Source organism: Mesoplodon mirus (genome assembly GCF_964341445.2).
Source record: "Mesoplodon mirus genome assembly, chromosome: 8".
Taxonomy (NCBI): domain Eukaryota; kingdom Metazoa; phylum Chordata; class Mammalia; order Artiodactyla; family Ziphiidae; genus Mesoplodon; species Mesoplodon mirus.
Window position 1 is genome coordinate 48,125,151 of NC_138984.1, and position 14,288 is coordinate 48,139,438.

A 14,288-nucleotide genomic window follows, 5' to 3' on the forward strand; every position below is an offset into this window, starting at 1 on the left:
TATACAATTTATACAAAGATAGTGATTATACATTTAAATTTTATTTTTCCATTTCTTTGTTTAAAATAATTTGAAAAGTCTCATAGGCACATGATAAGCCAGATGAGTCTGAAACACAGTCATTATTGGGTAGTTTTTGAAAGATTAACCTACCTTGCCAATAAAAGCTACCAGGACCACCAAGAAGTACTCTGTCAGCCTAGATTAAATCAAACAAAAAGATACATATTTTAAAACAGGTAGCTTTAAAAATGGAGAGCAATGTAATAAACATAAAAGCTACATATACAAGTATATATGTATATATGACATATATATGCAAATATTATATGCATATATTAAACATATATATATTAAAGCAAACAAAATTATAAGTCTTAAACTCATCTAATTCAGTAATTTTCACTATACTTTTTCTAAAACACAATGCAATAAATATCAAAAAGGAAACTTATAATATGTTCACTTAATATGTGAAAATATACAAACATATATATACATATAGATTTGTAGGTCTTGGCTGCTTCACACACTCGGTATGAAGTGCCATCAGCATAGTATTATTGGTTACAGTAAGAAAAAAAGTCACTCCTTAATTCTGTATATTACCTTTGTGACTACACAGGCAAATTTCCTTTCTAATAATCATTAAAAATTTTTCAGCTAAAGGAAAAATTTTAGTGTCCTGCATATCTAAACAAGAGTGAGGTTAGAGGGTAAAATTTTCAGGGTATATTATATATACAAATTATACTTGACTAGCATTTCTTACATCTGTAACAAACTATAAGTATCTAATTCAAGGTAGTTAGTGTTTGAACATAATATTTTTAAAATTTCCTCTTGCTGGAGGTAAGAGAAAATTTTTCTCTCTCCAAATGGACATATAGCCTTTCAAGTTTTCAACAACCTCTGGCCATGGCTATGTAAAAGATATTTCTAAGTTGTCTGCTTTAAAATGACACCATTTTTCAGAAATGAGTTGAAGAAAGCAAACAGTTAATATAGCAATGACTGTTCACAGTATGGGAATATTTCTGGGGTTATAGTTGTACTGGCGTAAGTACAGAAAATAAGGACACTTTTTGCTTTAATACAACACCTATTTGAAAACACATCATATGAGTTGAAACCTAATATGCATTAATATACTTTACCTCTCTTTGTTTTGCTTCCTTAAATTTTAAATTATAAGTAATTATGAATAAGTTTTGAATTATGAATTTCAAATTGAGTGAATTAAAATCAATTACTTAATAAGGAGAGTGAACTATAATTACCAGTACCTAATCTAGAAAAAAATTTTTAATAGAGATAAAATACAAATTTAAAAAAATAAAATGCTTTATTAGTTTTTCTGAATCATGATTATAGTTTCTGTTGTTTTAATAAATTTAAGGCACTTCTGTTTGCATTTCCTAAGAAAGCCATATTAAGCTTTCTAAGGAAGCTCTACTTTTAACCAAGCAATGTATTTTTGAGACTTCTCTAGGAGTAATTAATAGTCTCAATTTGATATTCAAAATGTGCATATATCCCACAAAAAAAAAACCCCACACACAAAAGAAAATTACATAAAGAAAAGTACTTAAGAAAAATTTCCTTTGAAAATATAAATGGAATTCTTATTTTTAAAAAATAGATTAAAAACTATCAACTCTAGAGAACATATCAGCTTAGTTAAAAATACATAGAGCCCTACATATGAGATTTCTTACAATAATTAAATTGCTTCAACTTTACTTGTTGCCTGTAGGCACATAATAGATGGCAAATAAGCATGTTTTTCAACTTTTATGTAACTAAACTCTGATTTTATAAGAAAGCTCCCATTGCTAGCTTTTACAAAAACTCAATTTCAGTCAAAAATAGAAAGGTTTAATAGTCTATAAATTTATCCAACTGGAAATTCTAATATTAATATTAAGTCATAACAGCTATCTATCTTCTACTCAGGAGATTTTCTACTGTCTTTCATTCCATTTTGATGTCTATTTCAAACAAGCAATGTCTCCTAGGGAGAGAATAATATAAAGCAACGGATATCAAAATGCATGGGTCATTTTTATTAGCTGTTTTCATAAAACAGGTAATAGTTATAGAGAATCTGAAGTAGTAACCAGTTAATTTTTAACCATGTAATTAGATAATAAGGTAGATCTGAATCTCATTCAGTCTTAAATGAGAACTTACTTTAGTAAAATCAATGCTGAATCCTCCTTGACAAAATCCCTGTCCATCAGCATCAATATTTTCTAAAATAAAAAGATTGGAAATATACACAAACCCCAAGACAAACACCACAAAACAAAACATGAGAAAAATCTGATATCACTGTAACTGTAAGCTAATGTACTGGCCTCTGAGAGTGTTCATTCTCTCAGGCACTTAATGAGTTATTAACACATTCTAAAAAAGTTAGTATGCATGTTTACCAGCACCCATCAATCAGAAATGGCAACAGAGAGAGATTAAAGTACCTGGACCAGTCAGCAGGGGACAGAAAGATCACCTAAGATGGTGGATTTCAAACTTTTTATTTTTAACCACAACCCACAAGATTATAGTTTATATCATAGCCCACACAACCCAACATACACACATTTCATTCCATTTTTAAAAAATTACTGGTTATGACTCATACTTCGATTTCATAAAACAATGATGAGTTGTAATCTTTGAGTTAAAAACTCCAATCTGAAATTTCTATTTCTTACTATTACTCTCCTACAGTTGTTAGGTCTTCACTAAGTTATTATGAATACTTATAAGGAGATACCTACATTCCTGATACATACATTTCCTATATATACATTTATATCCAACAACAACAACAAACCTGAAAAAAAGTAGTTCAGAATTTTGGGAGATGGCCAGACCCTAATTTAATATTCTGCAATGAGCAAAATACGAAAACTACTCTCACAACACATTTAGAAAGTCAACTTTTTTAAACATGACACTTTTAAGTATTCTCCAAATGATAATAGACTCAATTGTTTTACTCCTTTATACTCAATTATTAAATTGGCCAATAATAATTAACTCTAATTAATAATAAATTAACTCTAATCACGAGTAATACTGTACCTAGAAGTAACAGTGAGCCTGAAGACTCTTCCTCGTTTTATTTTGAGGATAATAAGCAACAATGAATAGCAGCTGTTCTTCAGTCATCAAGGAATTCTTGTAGTCAATGTCACAATACCGAAATAATTTTGCTATAGTATTCCTGTATTTGCCACCCAAATACAGGAACCAAAAATATCTACTTTCAGTCATGAGGACAACTTGCAAGAATTTTTGTCAAATACTCCCATCTAAAATTTTGAACCCATTTAAAAACCTGGGAACTGCCCCAAGATTACACACTTAATATCTAAATTTAGAATTTTTTTTTAGAAAATAGCCTCAAGAGTATAATGCTACCCCAATGTAAATTTTTCTAACCAAGAGGCAATGGGAAAATGCAGGGCTGGGGCTTCCAGTGTCTGGTGAATCATACTAAGGAATTCTGCTCTGACCTCAAGTCAGCCGTTTATTTCCTTTATTCGAGTTGCCTCTGGGGAACTATTTCAAGCTATTTATAAAGACATCCTTTTTTGATTAGCATACTGTACAATTATCTACTTTATTTGGTTTCCCAGAACATCCAGTTAGAAACATAACCGTCCTTTAAAATTTTAACAGGTACCTATTAAACGGTGCGAATGTAAAGAATTTTATGTTGACTATAATCTATTTCAGTGAAGGCTTTTGTTTTTATTTCTATGGACAATTAATATTTCTGCTATTTGTTAAGCCTGACAATATTATAAATAATGTTATTGGTTATGATAGTAAGAACAGCTAATGTTTATTAAGCCCTTACTGTGAGCCCAGTACTCTACTAAAGCATTTAAAATCTTTTAAAATCTATACAGCAATTCTATGAGAGATACTATTATTAGTCACAATTTACATATAAGAAAACTGAGGCTCACAGAAATTAAGGAACTTGACTATGGTAAACCACCTAGTAAATAAAAGAGCATGGATCTGAGGTGAGGAGTGTCTACACCACCAGGCTGCACTACCTCAAGCTAGCAGTGCATTTATAATTCCCTAAGCAACCATCAAGGGGAAGAAAAAACAAACTAGAAATCATAACTGAGAAAAATCTATGTGCAAATAACATTATCATCAGGAAGTTGACAGAAAGAACAAAGACTCAGTCTGAGCATGGAGATGAAAGAGTATTTAAATCATATGATTTGTGGTTCAGGCACTTTTAGAACAGAAAGACATTTAGCCTATTGTATAATGCCAAGAATGGTCATAGATACAGTAATGAGAAGCCAAAAGCAAACATAATCAGTAATAAGGTAAATTTTTATAGAGTGACGTTCCACAGATCCATATAGGTCACATTAAAAACAAAAGCACAAGGTGGATGGACCCAGAGTCTGTCATACAGAGTGAAGTAAGTCAGAAAGAGAAAAACAAATACTGTATGCTAACACATATATATGGAATCTAAAAAAAAAAAAAAAATTGGTTATGAAGAACCTAGGGGCAGGACAGGAATTAAGACACAGACATAGAGAATGGACTTGAGGACACAGGGAGGGTTAAGGGTAAGCTGAGATGAAATGAGAGAGTGGCATGGACTTATATATACTACTAAACGTAAAATAGACAGCTAGTGGGAAGCAGCTGCATAGCACAGGGAGATCAGCTCAGTGCTCTGTGACCACCTAGAGCGATAGGGAGGGTGGGAGGGAGACCCAAGAGGGAGGAGATATGGGGATATATGTATATGTATATGTATAGCTGATTCATTTTGTTATAAAGCAGAACCTAACACACCATTGTAAAGCAATTATATTCCAATAAAGGTGTTAAAAAAAAGAAAGCAAACAACAGACAAATGAACAACAACAAAACCCACAAACTACCACCACCAAAACAGGCAGTTATCAAGAAGTTGGCAATGTAGCCCTACAAAACTGGCAGCCTCAGGTAAAATCAGCCATTGGGTTACACAATTTATTGAAGTATGAAGAAGACATAAAATACAAAAATTGCACCTCTGAAGTCTTTTGCCTAAATCAGCATTTTACCAGTGATGAATCACCCATGACTACAGATACACAGGTTGTTGGCAGCGTGCAAGAATATAACCCAAGTTCTGAGATTCCCACTCTTGAGTGTTCTTCTCTGGGCAGGTTGCCCCTTGCACTTTGGGCCTGCAGGTAGCTTAATACTTCAAAGGTTGAGCCCTAAAGTACATACAATGATCAAGAGATATCGAAAGCCAGCTTATTAGGAAGAAAGGCATTCACTTTGATTTTTTTAAGATTGTTCTCTCTTCTTTTTCTAATATTTGAGGTATTACTATTGAGATCAGGGATCAGCAAGCATCTTCTGTAAAGGGCCAGGTAATAAATGTTTTAGGCTTAGGGGCTAGACAGTCTCTGTGGCAAGGACTCAACTCTCCCTTCAGAGATAACATGTAAACAAATGGGTGTGGCTATGTTCCAATAAAACTTTATTTACAAAAACAGACTCACAAGCCATAGTTTGCTGATCTGATTTGGATGTTAAATACTTCAGAAAATAAGGTTAAAATGTCTGTGCTTAAACCAAATAAGTGAAAGTGTTATGAGCAGCTACATCACGCAGTCTTAATCCTTTAAATACATGTTAAGAAGAGAACTGGTCGTTACTGAAGAGGCAAAATGATGAAAAATACTAGCTGAACATGGCAGTATATCCTCAAGGGATCATCGTAGAATGCTTGTTTTCAGAAGGGTTCTTGTCCTCTTACATCAGGAATTATCCAAACCTGCATTTTTTCTTTTTTTTTTTTTTTAAAGTGTTTCCCTTTTAATGTTTAGCAATTTTCATGACATGTGCATAGTATTCTAAGCTGTTAAACTGTAGAATGGGAGCTGCCTTGTCCTGTGACTTTTTTTTTAATAAATGTATTTATTTATTTTTGCTGTGCTGGGTCTTCGTTTCTGTGCGACGGCCCTCTCTAGTTGCAGCGAGCGGGGGCCAGTCTTAATCGCGGTGCGCGGGCCTCTCACTATCTCGGCCTCTCTTGTTGTGGAGCACAGGCTCCAGACGCGCAGGCTCAGTAGTTGTGGCTCACGGGCCCAATTGCTCCACGGCATGTGGGATCTTCCCAGACCAGGGCTCGAACCCGTGTCCCCTGCATTGGCAGGCAGACTCTCAACCACTGTGCCACGACGGAAGCCCCAAACCTGCACTTTTGAAAGCAGTATTCTCTGTAGAAAAGTTTTGCTTAATACAGAGGAAATAGAAATGGAAAACATTTTCTATTGTTAGTAATACAGGGAAAAGATTCCTTTGGAGTAAGACAGACCTGGGTTAAAATCCTCATTCGATCACTCACTACCATAAGATGTAGGGAAAAAAATGACTTCAATTGTCTGGATCTCAGTTCCCATATGTATCAGAAAAGAATAAAGGTGATTTTACAGGTGTGTCCATCACATAAACAATAGGTTACAAGCCTGGCACACAAGGGTTAGCTCATCCTTCAGAGCTACGAAATTATCTTCTCACCATAGGAACATTTTTGCAATACAGAAATTAAAAACACAAATTTAGTCCTCACATTTTCCACATGCCATCAAAGACAACAGTACTATGAGAAAAACACCAACAGAAGGTGGTGTGGTCAGACACCAAGGATACAGCTGCCCACCTCCTCCCTTCTCGCAGGGTGTGCTTTCTGACCTACTCTAATAAAGTGGTTATGGGTATGTATCATTCTTTTCATGTCTACCTCCCACTTACAACAAGTAGGGCCAGGGCAGTGGGCTAAGAAATAAGTGTTTAATGAAATCATTTTGTAATTTCTCAGAGGTTCAACTGCTTAGAATTTTGAAGACTAAATAGATCCTTTGGTGTCACAAGTTGCCTAACATGGAAAAAAAGTCTAGCAATAAGAGTCTTACATGTTGTACTTTTGTTATTAATTCTCTCTACTACACTACCTGTTGACCAGTGGAACAGAAAAAGTAATGGCCTAAAAAGTGCTCCAAGTATAAACACCACACTGCATTTCAAGAAGCTATTTTATGTTTCTGATATAAAGAGGATCTGGAGTGGTGGCCAATTCAACAATAGTGGAGAAGCAAAAGGACTGCTATCTCCAAGAAGGAAAAAGTATACAGAGTTTGGAAAAGCTTAAACAGAATTACAAGTGCTCAAAATCATCATTAGTCACAATATAAATTTCATTGGAAATTTCAAATAATATTAGAGAACAGGGTGAGATCTTTTAGATCAAGAGGAGTGAGCTTAGTCGACAGACTGACAAAGAGACAGATTAAAAGCAAGGAAATTCAGACTCCGACTCCTGAGCCCAATGTCTCACCTTCCTATAAAAACTCTGGCTCCTTATGACAATTATTTTTTTACTTTTAACATCATTATTAATATAGAGCTGCAGTTCTCAAATTTTGGTATCCATCAGAATTACCTTGTAGAGTCTGTTAAAAATGAAGGTAGGGCTTCCCTGGTGGCGCAGTGGTTGAGAGTCCGCCTGCCGATGCAGGGGACACGGGTTTGTGCCCTGGTCCGGGAAGATCCCACGTGCCGCTGAGCGGCTGGGCCCGTGAGCCATGGCCGCTGAGCCTGCGTGTCCGGAGCCTGTGCTCCGCAACGGGAGAGGCCACAACAGTGAGAGGCCCGCGTACCGCAAAAAAAAAAAAAAAAAAATGAAGGTAGCTAGGCCTGACCCAGACCTGCTGAATCAGAATCGTTAGCTGTGGGGTCTGCATCTCTGTTAGAGAAGCTCAAGGGAGCACCTTTTGACTAACAGTGACTAAAAATGCAGATTTCCAAAATGAAATATTAATTATTACTGACCAAGGAAGATGAAAACTAGTTCTTAGGGAGAAAGATAAGCCTGTTGACTGCATATTCTAAATTTCTTTACATTAATAAAATTGCCTTCATTTTGCTATCATCAAACAGCACCGTATGTCTACAAATTTTAACACACACACACACACACACACACACACACACACACTTTTTTAACAGCCTAGGCTTCCCAAACCTCTTTGTAGAAGCTGGTCAATTTCCTATACATACTTGATCTGCATGGAGCATACTCAACAGTCTTTGTACCATCCTGAAGAAAGCATGTTCCAACAGGCTCTCTCTCCTGTTTCATTTCAGTCCTCCAGTGGTACAGCGGGGCACAGGCCTGAAATCAAAGGGGATAGTCCACACATAAAAATTCTCTGAAAAAAATTAGTGTTTCATATAATCTATACTACCTCAGATTACAATATCCCTTTATAAGCATTTATAAAATTAATCAAACCTATCCTTTACCTTAAATTCCTTATCACAGTAGTGGATAAAGGTTTTTAAAGTACTCTTCTCATATGCTTCTAAAGGCCATATTTGTAGTCTAGGTATTTTTTTTTTTCAAAATAGCAAAATCATTATTTTGAGTAGCACCCTTCTTGACGTTAGGTGCTAAACTGAAGGGCACAGACCAAATCAATATTTTAACTAACTAACACTCTCATGTGTGTAGAGTATACCCCTAAGTTATAAAGCAAATAATTTATCAAGTAAGAAGAGAGTAAAAGAATTTGCAGTGCTTATTTATTTACTTTCCAAATAAACTATGACCTTTTTACTTTCAGAGTTATAGTTATAACACCATGTAAAAATGGTAGAATACATGTTTTTTAACAGCATAGTAATCTACCAAAGTATAATGATTTAATTTGCTGGAAAAAATTCCATGAATTTTCTATAATATCCTTTGAAGCAAAACATTTTAATACAAACACGCAGATAACACTGGGCTATTTTATATTTACCCTAAAAACTAAAAGTAAGAAATCACTGCCACTTCTCTACATGTACCTGATGTTCCAGAGTGGAGTATTTGCCACTTCTGCATATTTTTGCTTCCTTGTACCTCCTTCTGCCCAGAATGCCACCATTCTCAACCTCTCCCTTCACCTCCAATTGCTAAAATTTGACACATTGTTTGAAGCTCTGCCGAAATTTCACTTCCTAAACAAATCCTTCCCCGATGCCCCACAATCCGATGGAAAAAAGAAGAAAATAATAAATATTATGCAAGTAGTTAAAATAGGGAAGGGCTCTCTGAGGAAGTGAAAGTAGAGCTGAAATCAGAATGACAAGGAGCCAGCCCAAGTGAAAAGCAGTAAGATGAGCATAAGATAGGCAGAGGGACAAACACTAAGGATCTAACTGAAATGACTTGGTATGGAAGGAATAAAAAGACTAGTATAGCTACACATGTGAGGTGGAGTGAGATGATACCAAAGAGACAGCAGCTGGTGACTGGATTATGCAGATGCTTATAAAAACCAGGATGAGCATGAGATTTGTACCCTGAGAGTGATGAAAAGCTGCTTGACTGTTTGAATCAGGCAGGTGAAATGCTCTGGTTCACTCTGGTCCTTCTATAAAGAATGGGTTGTACCTGGGGCAAGAGAGGAAGCAGAGAGATGAGAACAGCCACTGCACTGACCCAGGTGAGGAACGATGGCTTGGTACAGGGTAGAAATAGTGGAGATGATGGTTTACTGAGGGCCGTGGGACATATTCCGGAAGCTGGAGACAGAACTGACAGGGCTTGCTGGTGTTTGGGGTAGAGAGTTGTGCCTCTAAGACGGGAAAGTTTATATGGAAATACTTATTTTTGTGGTTTTTCCTTTATGATGGAGGGTAACAGTTCCATTTTGGCCCACATTCATTTTGAATCATATATGAGATACACAAATGGAAATGTCAAATTGGTAGTTTGGAAATACAACTTCTAAAGATCCAAGAATTAAGAGCTAGAGCTATAGATTTGGGGATTATGATATATAGATTGTATTCAGAGCCACAGGATAGGATAGGAGCAGCTAGGAAAAGGTGTAGTTGAAGACAAGGGCCCAGAACAAAGCTCAGACACACCTCAACATTTAGAAGCTGAGCAGTAGAGCTATTAAAGGAGATGGCAAAAGAGCAAACAGCGGTAAAGGGGAAAACCAGAAAAGTACAGAGTCCCAGGAGGCAAGGAAAGAAAAGTATTTCAAAAAGCATGGGTCAAATGACCTTGTTGAATGGTTTTGAGGGGGCAAGAAAAGTATTCTTGACCCGCAAGTCAAGAATGACCTTGCCCATGCCTACCTGAGCCTGACAGGAGGGGTTGGGAAGAGGATGGGAAGTGAGGAAGTGGAGATGGTTACTATAGAAACCACTTTCAACAAGTGTTTGAAAAGGGGAGCAAAGGAAGGGGACTGTAGCAGAGGGGACGATGAGGCAAAGGCAGGGGTGTTTTATTCGTAAGAAGAGGAGGTACAAGGGCATTTGATTAACAAAGGCACACTATTCCTAAATCTGGCTGGATAGAAACAAACTGATGGGAACCATCGAGTAGGGCAAAAAAAAAATGGACAATGTAGGAATGAAGGTGAAAGTAGCAAAAGCCAAGTCTGTGAAGGGTGAGAGAGAGGGTATCCTTAGAAGGGGTGGCCTTTAATCAGAGCTAAGTTACCTGATTAAACTCTCTGCCCTTTAGCACACTGAATTTTACTATCAGCTTTCAAGCATAAAACTTCCTGTTTTCCCACATAAATTGACTAAAGTTAACTTATTAAATATCTAAAACACTTACCAAAATTTTATCCTGTTTTGACCTCACAGATGCTCCAAACCACTGATGGGACTTAAACTCCAACGGATCATCCTTGGCATAATCTCTATTGCCTAAAATAAAATAAATTAAGTTAAAAAATAATTTAAAAAAAAACTGTGAGGGGTGAGAAACAAAATATTCTTACTTAGTATAACATAGTTTCTTTCAATCCAACTGGGTTTATGACTAGTGTGCCTTTGATTAATCAAATAGTACACTGGCTATTTATCTCATATACTTTACACACATCGGGGATTTTCAACTAATCAGAAAAAATAAAGTACAGGATGACTTAGAAGTGTCTCAGATTTGTTAGTAATACTACCAATTATCATAATGCAGAAGTGAAAGAGTATGTGAAATTGTCCAGTTGCTAAATTGTAAGAAAATTAACTATTAAACAAACACTTATGATTACCTTCTGTACTCCCAGAAGTTCTTTCTGTGGCATGAAGATATTTACAAAAATAGAAGGCTATGAAACACCTTTACAGAACACTAGCTAACACTTAGTAAAAGACTAAAGACTTAGTAAAACACTTAGCTAACACTACACTATCACTTAGTAAAAGACTAAGATCTTACCAATGACATTATAACGTGAGTCAGAATCCAGAAGACATTATTTGGCTGGTTGGAAAAAGAATTCGATTTGGCACACTACATGCAAACATTTATTTTTCAGCCTACATTATTGAGGAAATTATTCCTGATATACCAGGTACTCATGTAAAGCACTGTAGATTTAAAAAGATAAAGATAAAAATCTTTTCCAGGGCTTCCCTGGTGGCGCACTGGTTGAGAGTCCGCCTGCCGATGCAGGGGACACGGGTTTGTGCCCCGGTCCGGGAGGATCCCACGTGCCGTGGAGCAGCTGGGTCCGTGAGCCATGGCCGCTGAGCCTGCGCGTCCGGAGCCTGTGCTCCACAGCGGGAGGGGACACAACAGTGAGAGGCCCGCGTACCGCAAAAAAAAAAAAAAAAAAAAAAACTTTTCTATGAGAAAGCTCTTGATCTGGTCAATGAAAAAATTACAGAAATATATGCATAAAGTATTTGGGGAAGGAGAGACTATTTTTAAAGTCCAGTCTGTTCCTCTTAAAATCTGTTTATAATAATCATTCCTTATAAACATATATTTCAATAACTGTATTGGACAAATACATCAGACAAGTGTCAATTTTAAGAATGCCAGACAACATGTTAATATCATCAAAAGGTTTGGTTAAATCTACTCCCTAAACCCCACCCATCTAAGGTAGTGCTTATGGTTATTCATTTCCATTCTGAGGACTTAAGACCAACTGAAGAGTTATACATAATTAATGATCATTTCAATAATGCCAGACGTCATCTAGGCAAGATGCAAGGTGTTAACATATTAGTTGTGCTATTCTTTGAACATTTTCATTGTTTTGCAAAAAAATTTTAACATGTCTATTTCCAAAGTCCTCTATCTGTAGTCTAAACACCACTCACTGTTTTTTGTCAGTGGTCACAAAGGCACCATTTACTAGTAAAGGGAGGGAGGAAGGAGGAACAAATTAGCTAGTACTTGCCTTTTACCATGTGAATCAAGGTTTCCCAACAGTAGCTGGCTTGCCTTTGAAGCCTGTGTTCACATGCCGACCTCACACATCAGTGACCTATAGATCACCTAACAGTTCACGTGCTCCCTTACATTTCCCATCCTCCCATAGTTAGGTTAAAGCCACATAACTCATTTTTATCAATAAAATGAGTTCTGCTAAGAGCAGAAGTGGCATGTCTCCCTTCCAATTCAAGTCAGTTAAGAGTGGATATGAGTTCAGTAGTCATCAAGGAAATGCAAATCAAAACCACAATAAGATATCATCTCATATCGATTAAGAAGGCTATTATCAGAAGATGTGGAGAAAAGGGAATCCTGATACACTGTTGGCTGGCAATGTAAATTGGTGCAGCCATTATGGAAAACAGTAGGGAGGCTACTCAAGAAATTAAAGACAGAACTATTGTATGATCCAGCAATCCCACTCCAGGTATATATCTGAAGGAAATGATACCACTACCTTGAAGAGATCTCTGTACTACCATGTTCACTGAAGCATTATTCACAATAGTCAAGGTGTGAAGCAACCTAAATGTCTATGGTCAACTGAATGAAAAAAAGAAAATGTGGTATATAATTAAAATGGAATATTATTCAACCTTAAGAAAAGAAATCCTACCATGTGCACCAACATGGATGGACCTAGAAGACATTATGCTAAGTGAAATAAGCCAGACACAGAAAGACAAACACTTCATTATATCACTTATATGTGAAATCTCAAATTGTAATTTCATTTTAAAAAACAAAATAAAACAAAAACAGTGGATATGTTTTCTCCATGTTTTCTTTCTCCCAGCCATGAGGTTGAAAGAATAGATGGTGTGGAATCCCTTAATGGAAGTAGCCTCAGTCCAAGTTTCTAAACCACCAAGAATAGCCAAATGACCCACACAAGATGATGACATGAGCAAGAAATTATCCTTTTTTAAGTGATTGAGATCTGGGTATTTGTTTGTATATTAAAAAACAAAACAAAACCATGTTGCTACTGCAGTATAGCCTAGCACAGTTTGAGTAATGTATGTTCTAAAAACAAAATGCTATATCCAAAATGGACTAACCTACAACTACAAAGAAGCTCAGCCCTTGGAAGAATTGGATTCAATTAATAGTTTTTTCAAGGATTTTAGCCATAAAATATACGCTTACAAGTTATTTAATAGGATTTTTAAAAAATTCCACTGCAAGCTAACTGTGTTCTCTCACTGTGTTACTGGCTTTCTATTCTATTCTTTTCTACAAAGGAAATAAAGGCATTTCCCCCCCCCCGCTTACATTAATGAAGCAGGAGAAATACAGTGAAACAGTCGGTGCTTGGAGGGATTCACTTCTATTCATTGTCCCTTGAGACCATAAGCATCATGATAAACTCAGGTAAGCTTAGCCTGAGGGAACTGACTTTATGATCTAATGTATCTGAACAAAAAGTACAGCATTATCACAACTGCTACCTCCTGCTTCTGCTTTCATTTAAAACAGCCTTTTCAGCAAGACCCTAAAGATGTCAAAGCAGAAGCAAAACTTTTCTACATTAGAGGAAATCTTCCATGAATGAAAGTACCATATTAGAGAGGTGGTACTCAAACTAATTTAAGACTCCATGTATTTCCTCATACTCTAAAACTTCGATTCAGAAAAAAGAGAGAGACATGTAGGGACTTCCCTGGTGGCACAGTGGTTAAGAATCCACCTGCCAATGCAGGGCACACGGGTTCGATCCCTGGTCTGGCAAGATCCCACATGCCGTGGAGCAACTAAGCCCATGCACCACAACTACTGACCCTGCGCTCTAGAGTCCGCGTGCCACAACTACTGAACCCACACGCTGCAACTACTGAAGCCTGCGCACCTGGAGCCCGTGCTCCGCAACAAGAGAAGCCACCGCAATCAGAAGCCCATGCACCACAACGAAGAGTAGCCCCCGCTTGCCGCAACTAGAGAGAGCCCGTGCACAACAACGAAGACCCAACACAGCCATAAATAAATAAACAAATAAATA

At 36.6% G+C, this 14,288-nt stretch overlaps 1 protein-coding gene across 2 annotated transcripts in view; it reads right to left on the minus strand.

Annotated features, from left to right (window-relative positions):
- ITGAV (integrin subunit alpha V) overlaps positions 1-14,288 on the minus strand; it is an 86,433-nt gene that overhangs the window by 43,158 nt on the left and 28,987 nt on the right. For both annotated transcript variants that reach the window (XM_082631096.1, XM_082631095.1), the window contains exons 3-6: positions 10,676-10,767; positions 8,113-8,227; positions 2,194-2,255; positions 154-199 (exon numbers count right to left, since the gene is read on the minus strand). In XM_082631096.1, the coding sequence (XP_082487222.1) occupies positions 154-199; positions 2,194-2,255; positions 8,113-8,227; positions 10,676-10,767 (315 nt within the window). The remainder of the gene's footprint in view (positions 1-153; positions 200-2,193; positions 2,256-8,112; positions 8,228-10,675; positions 10,768-14,288) is intronic.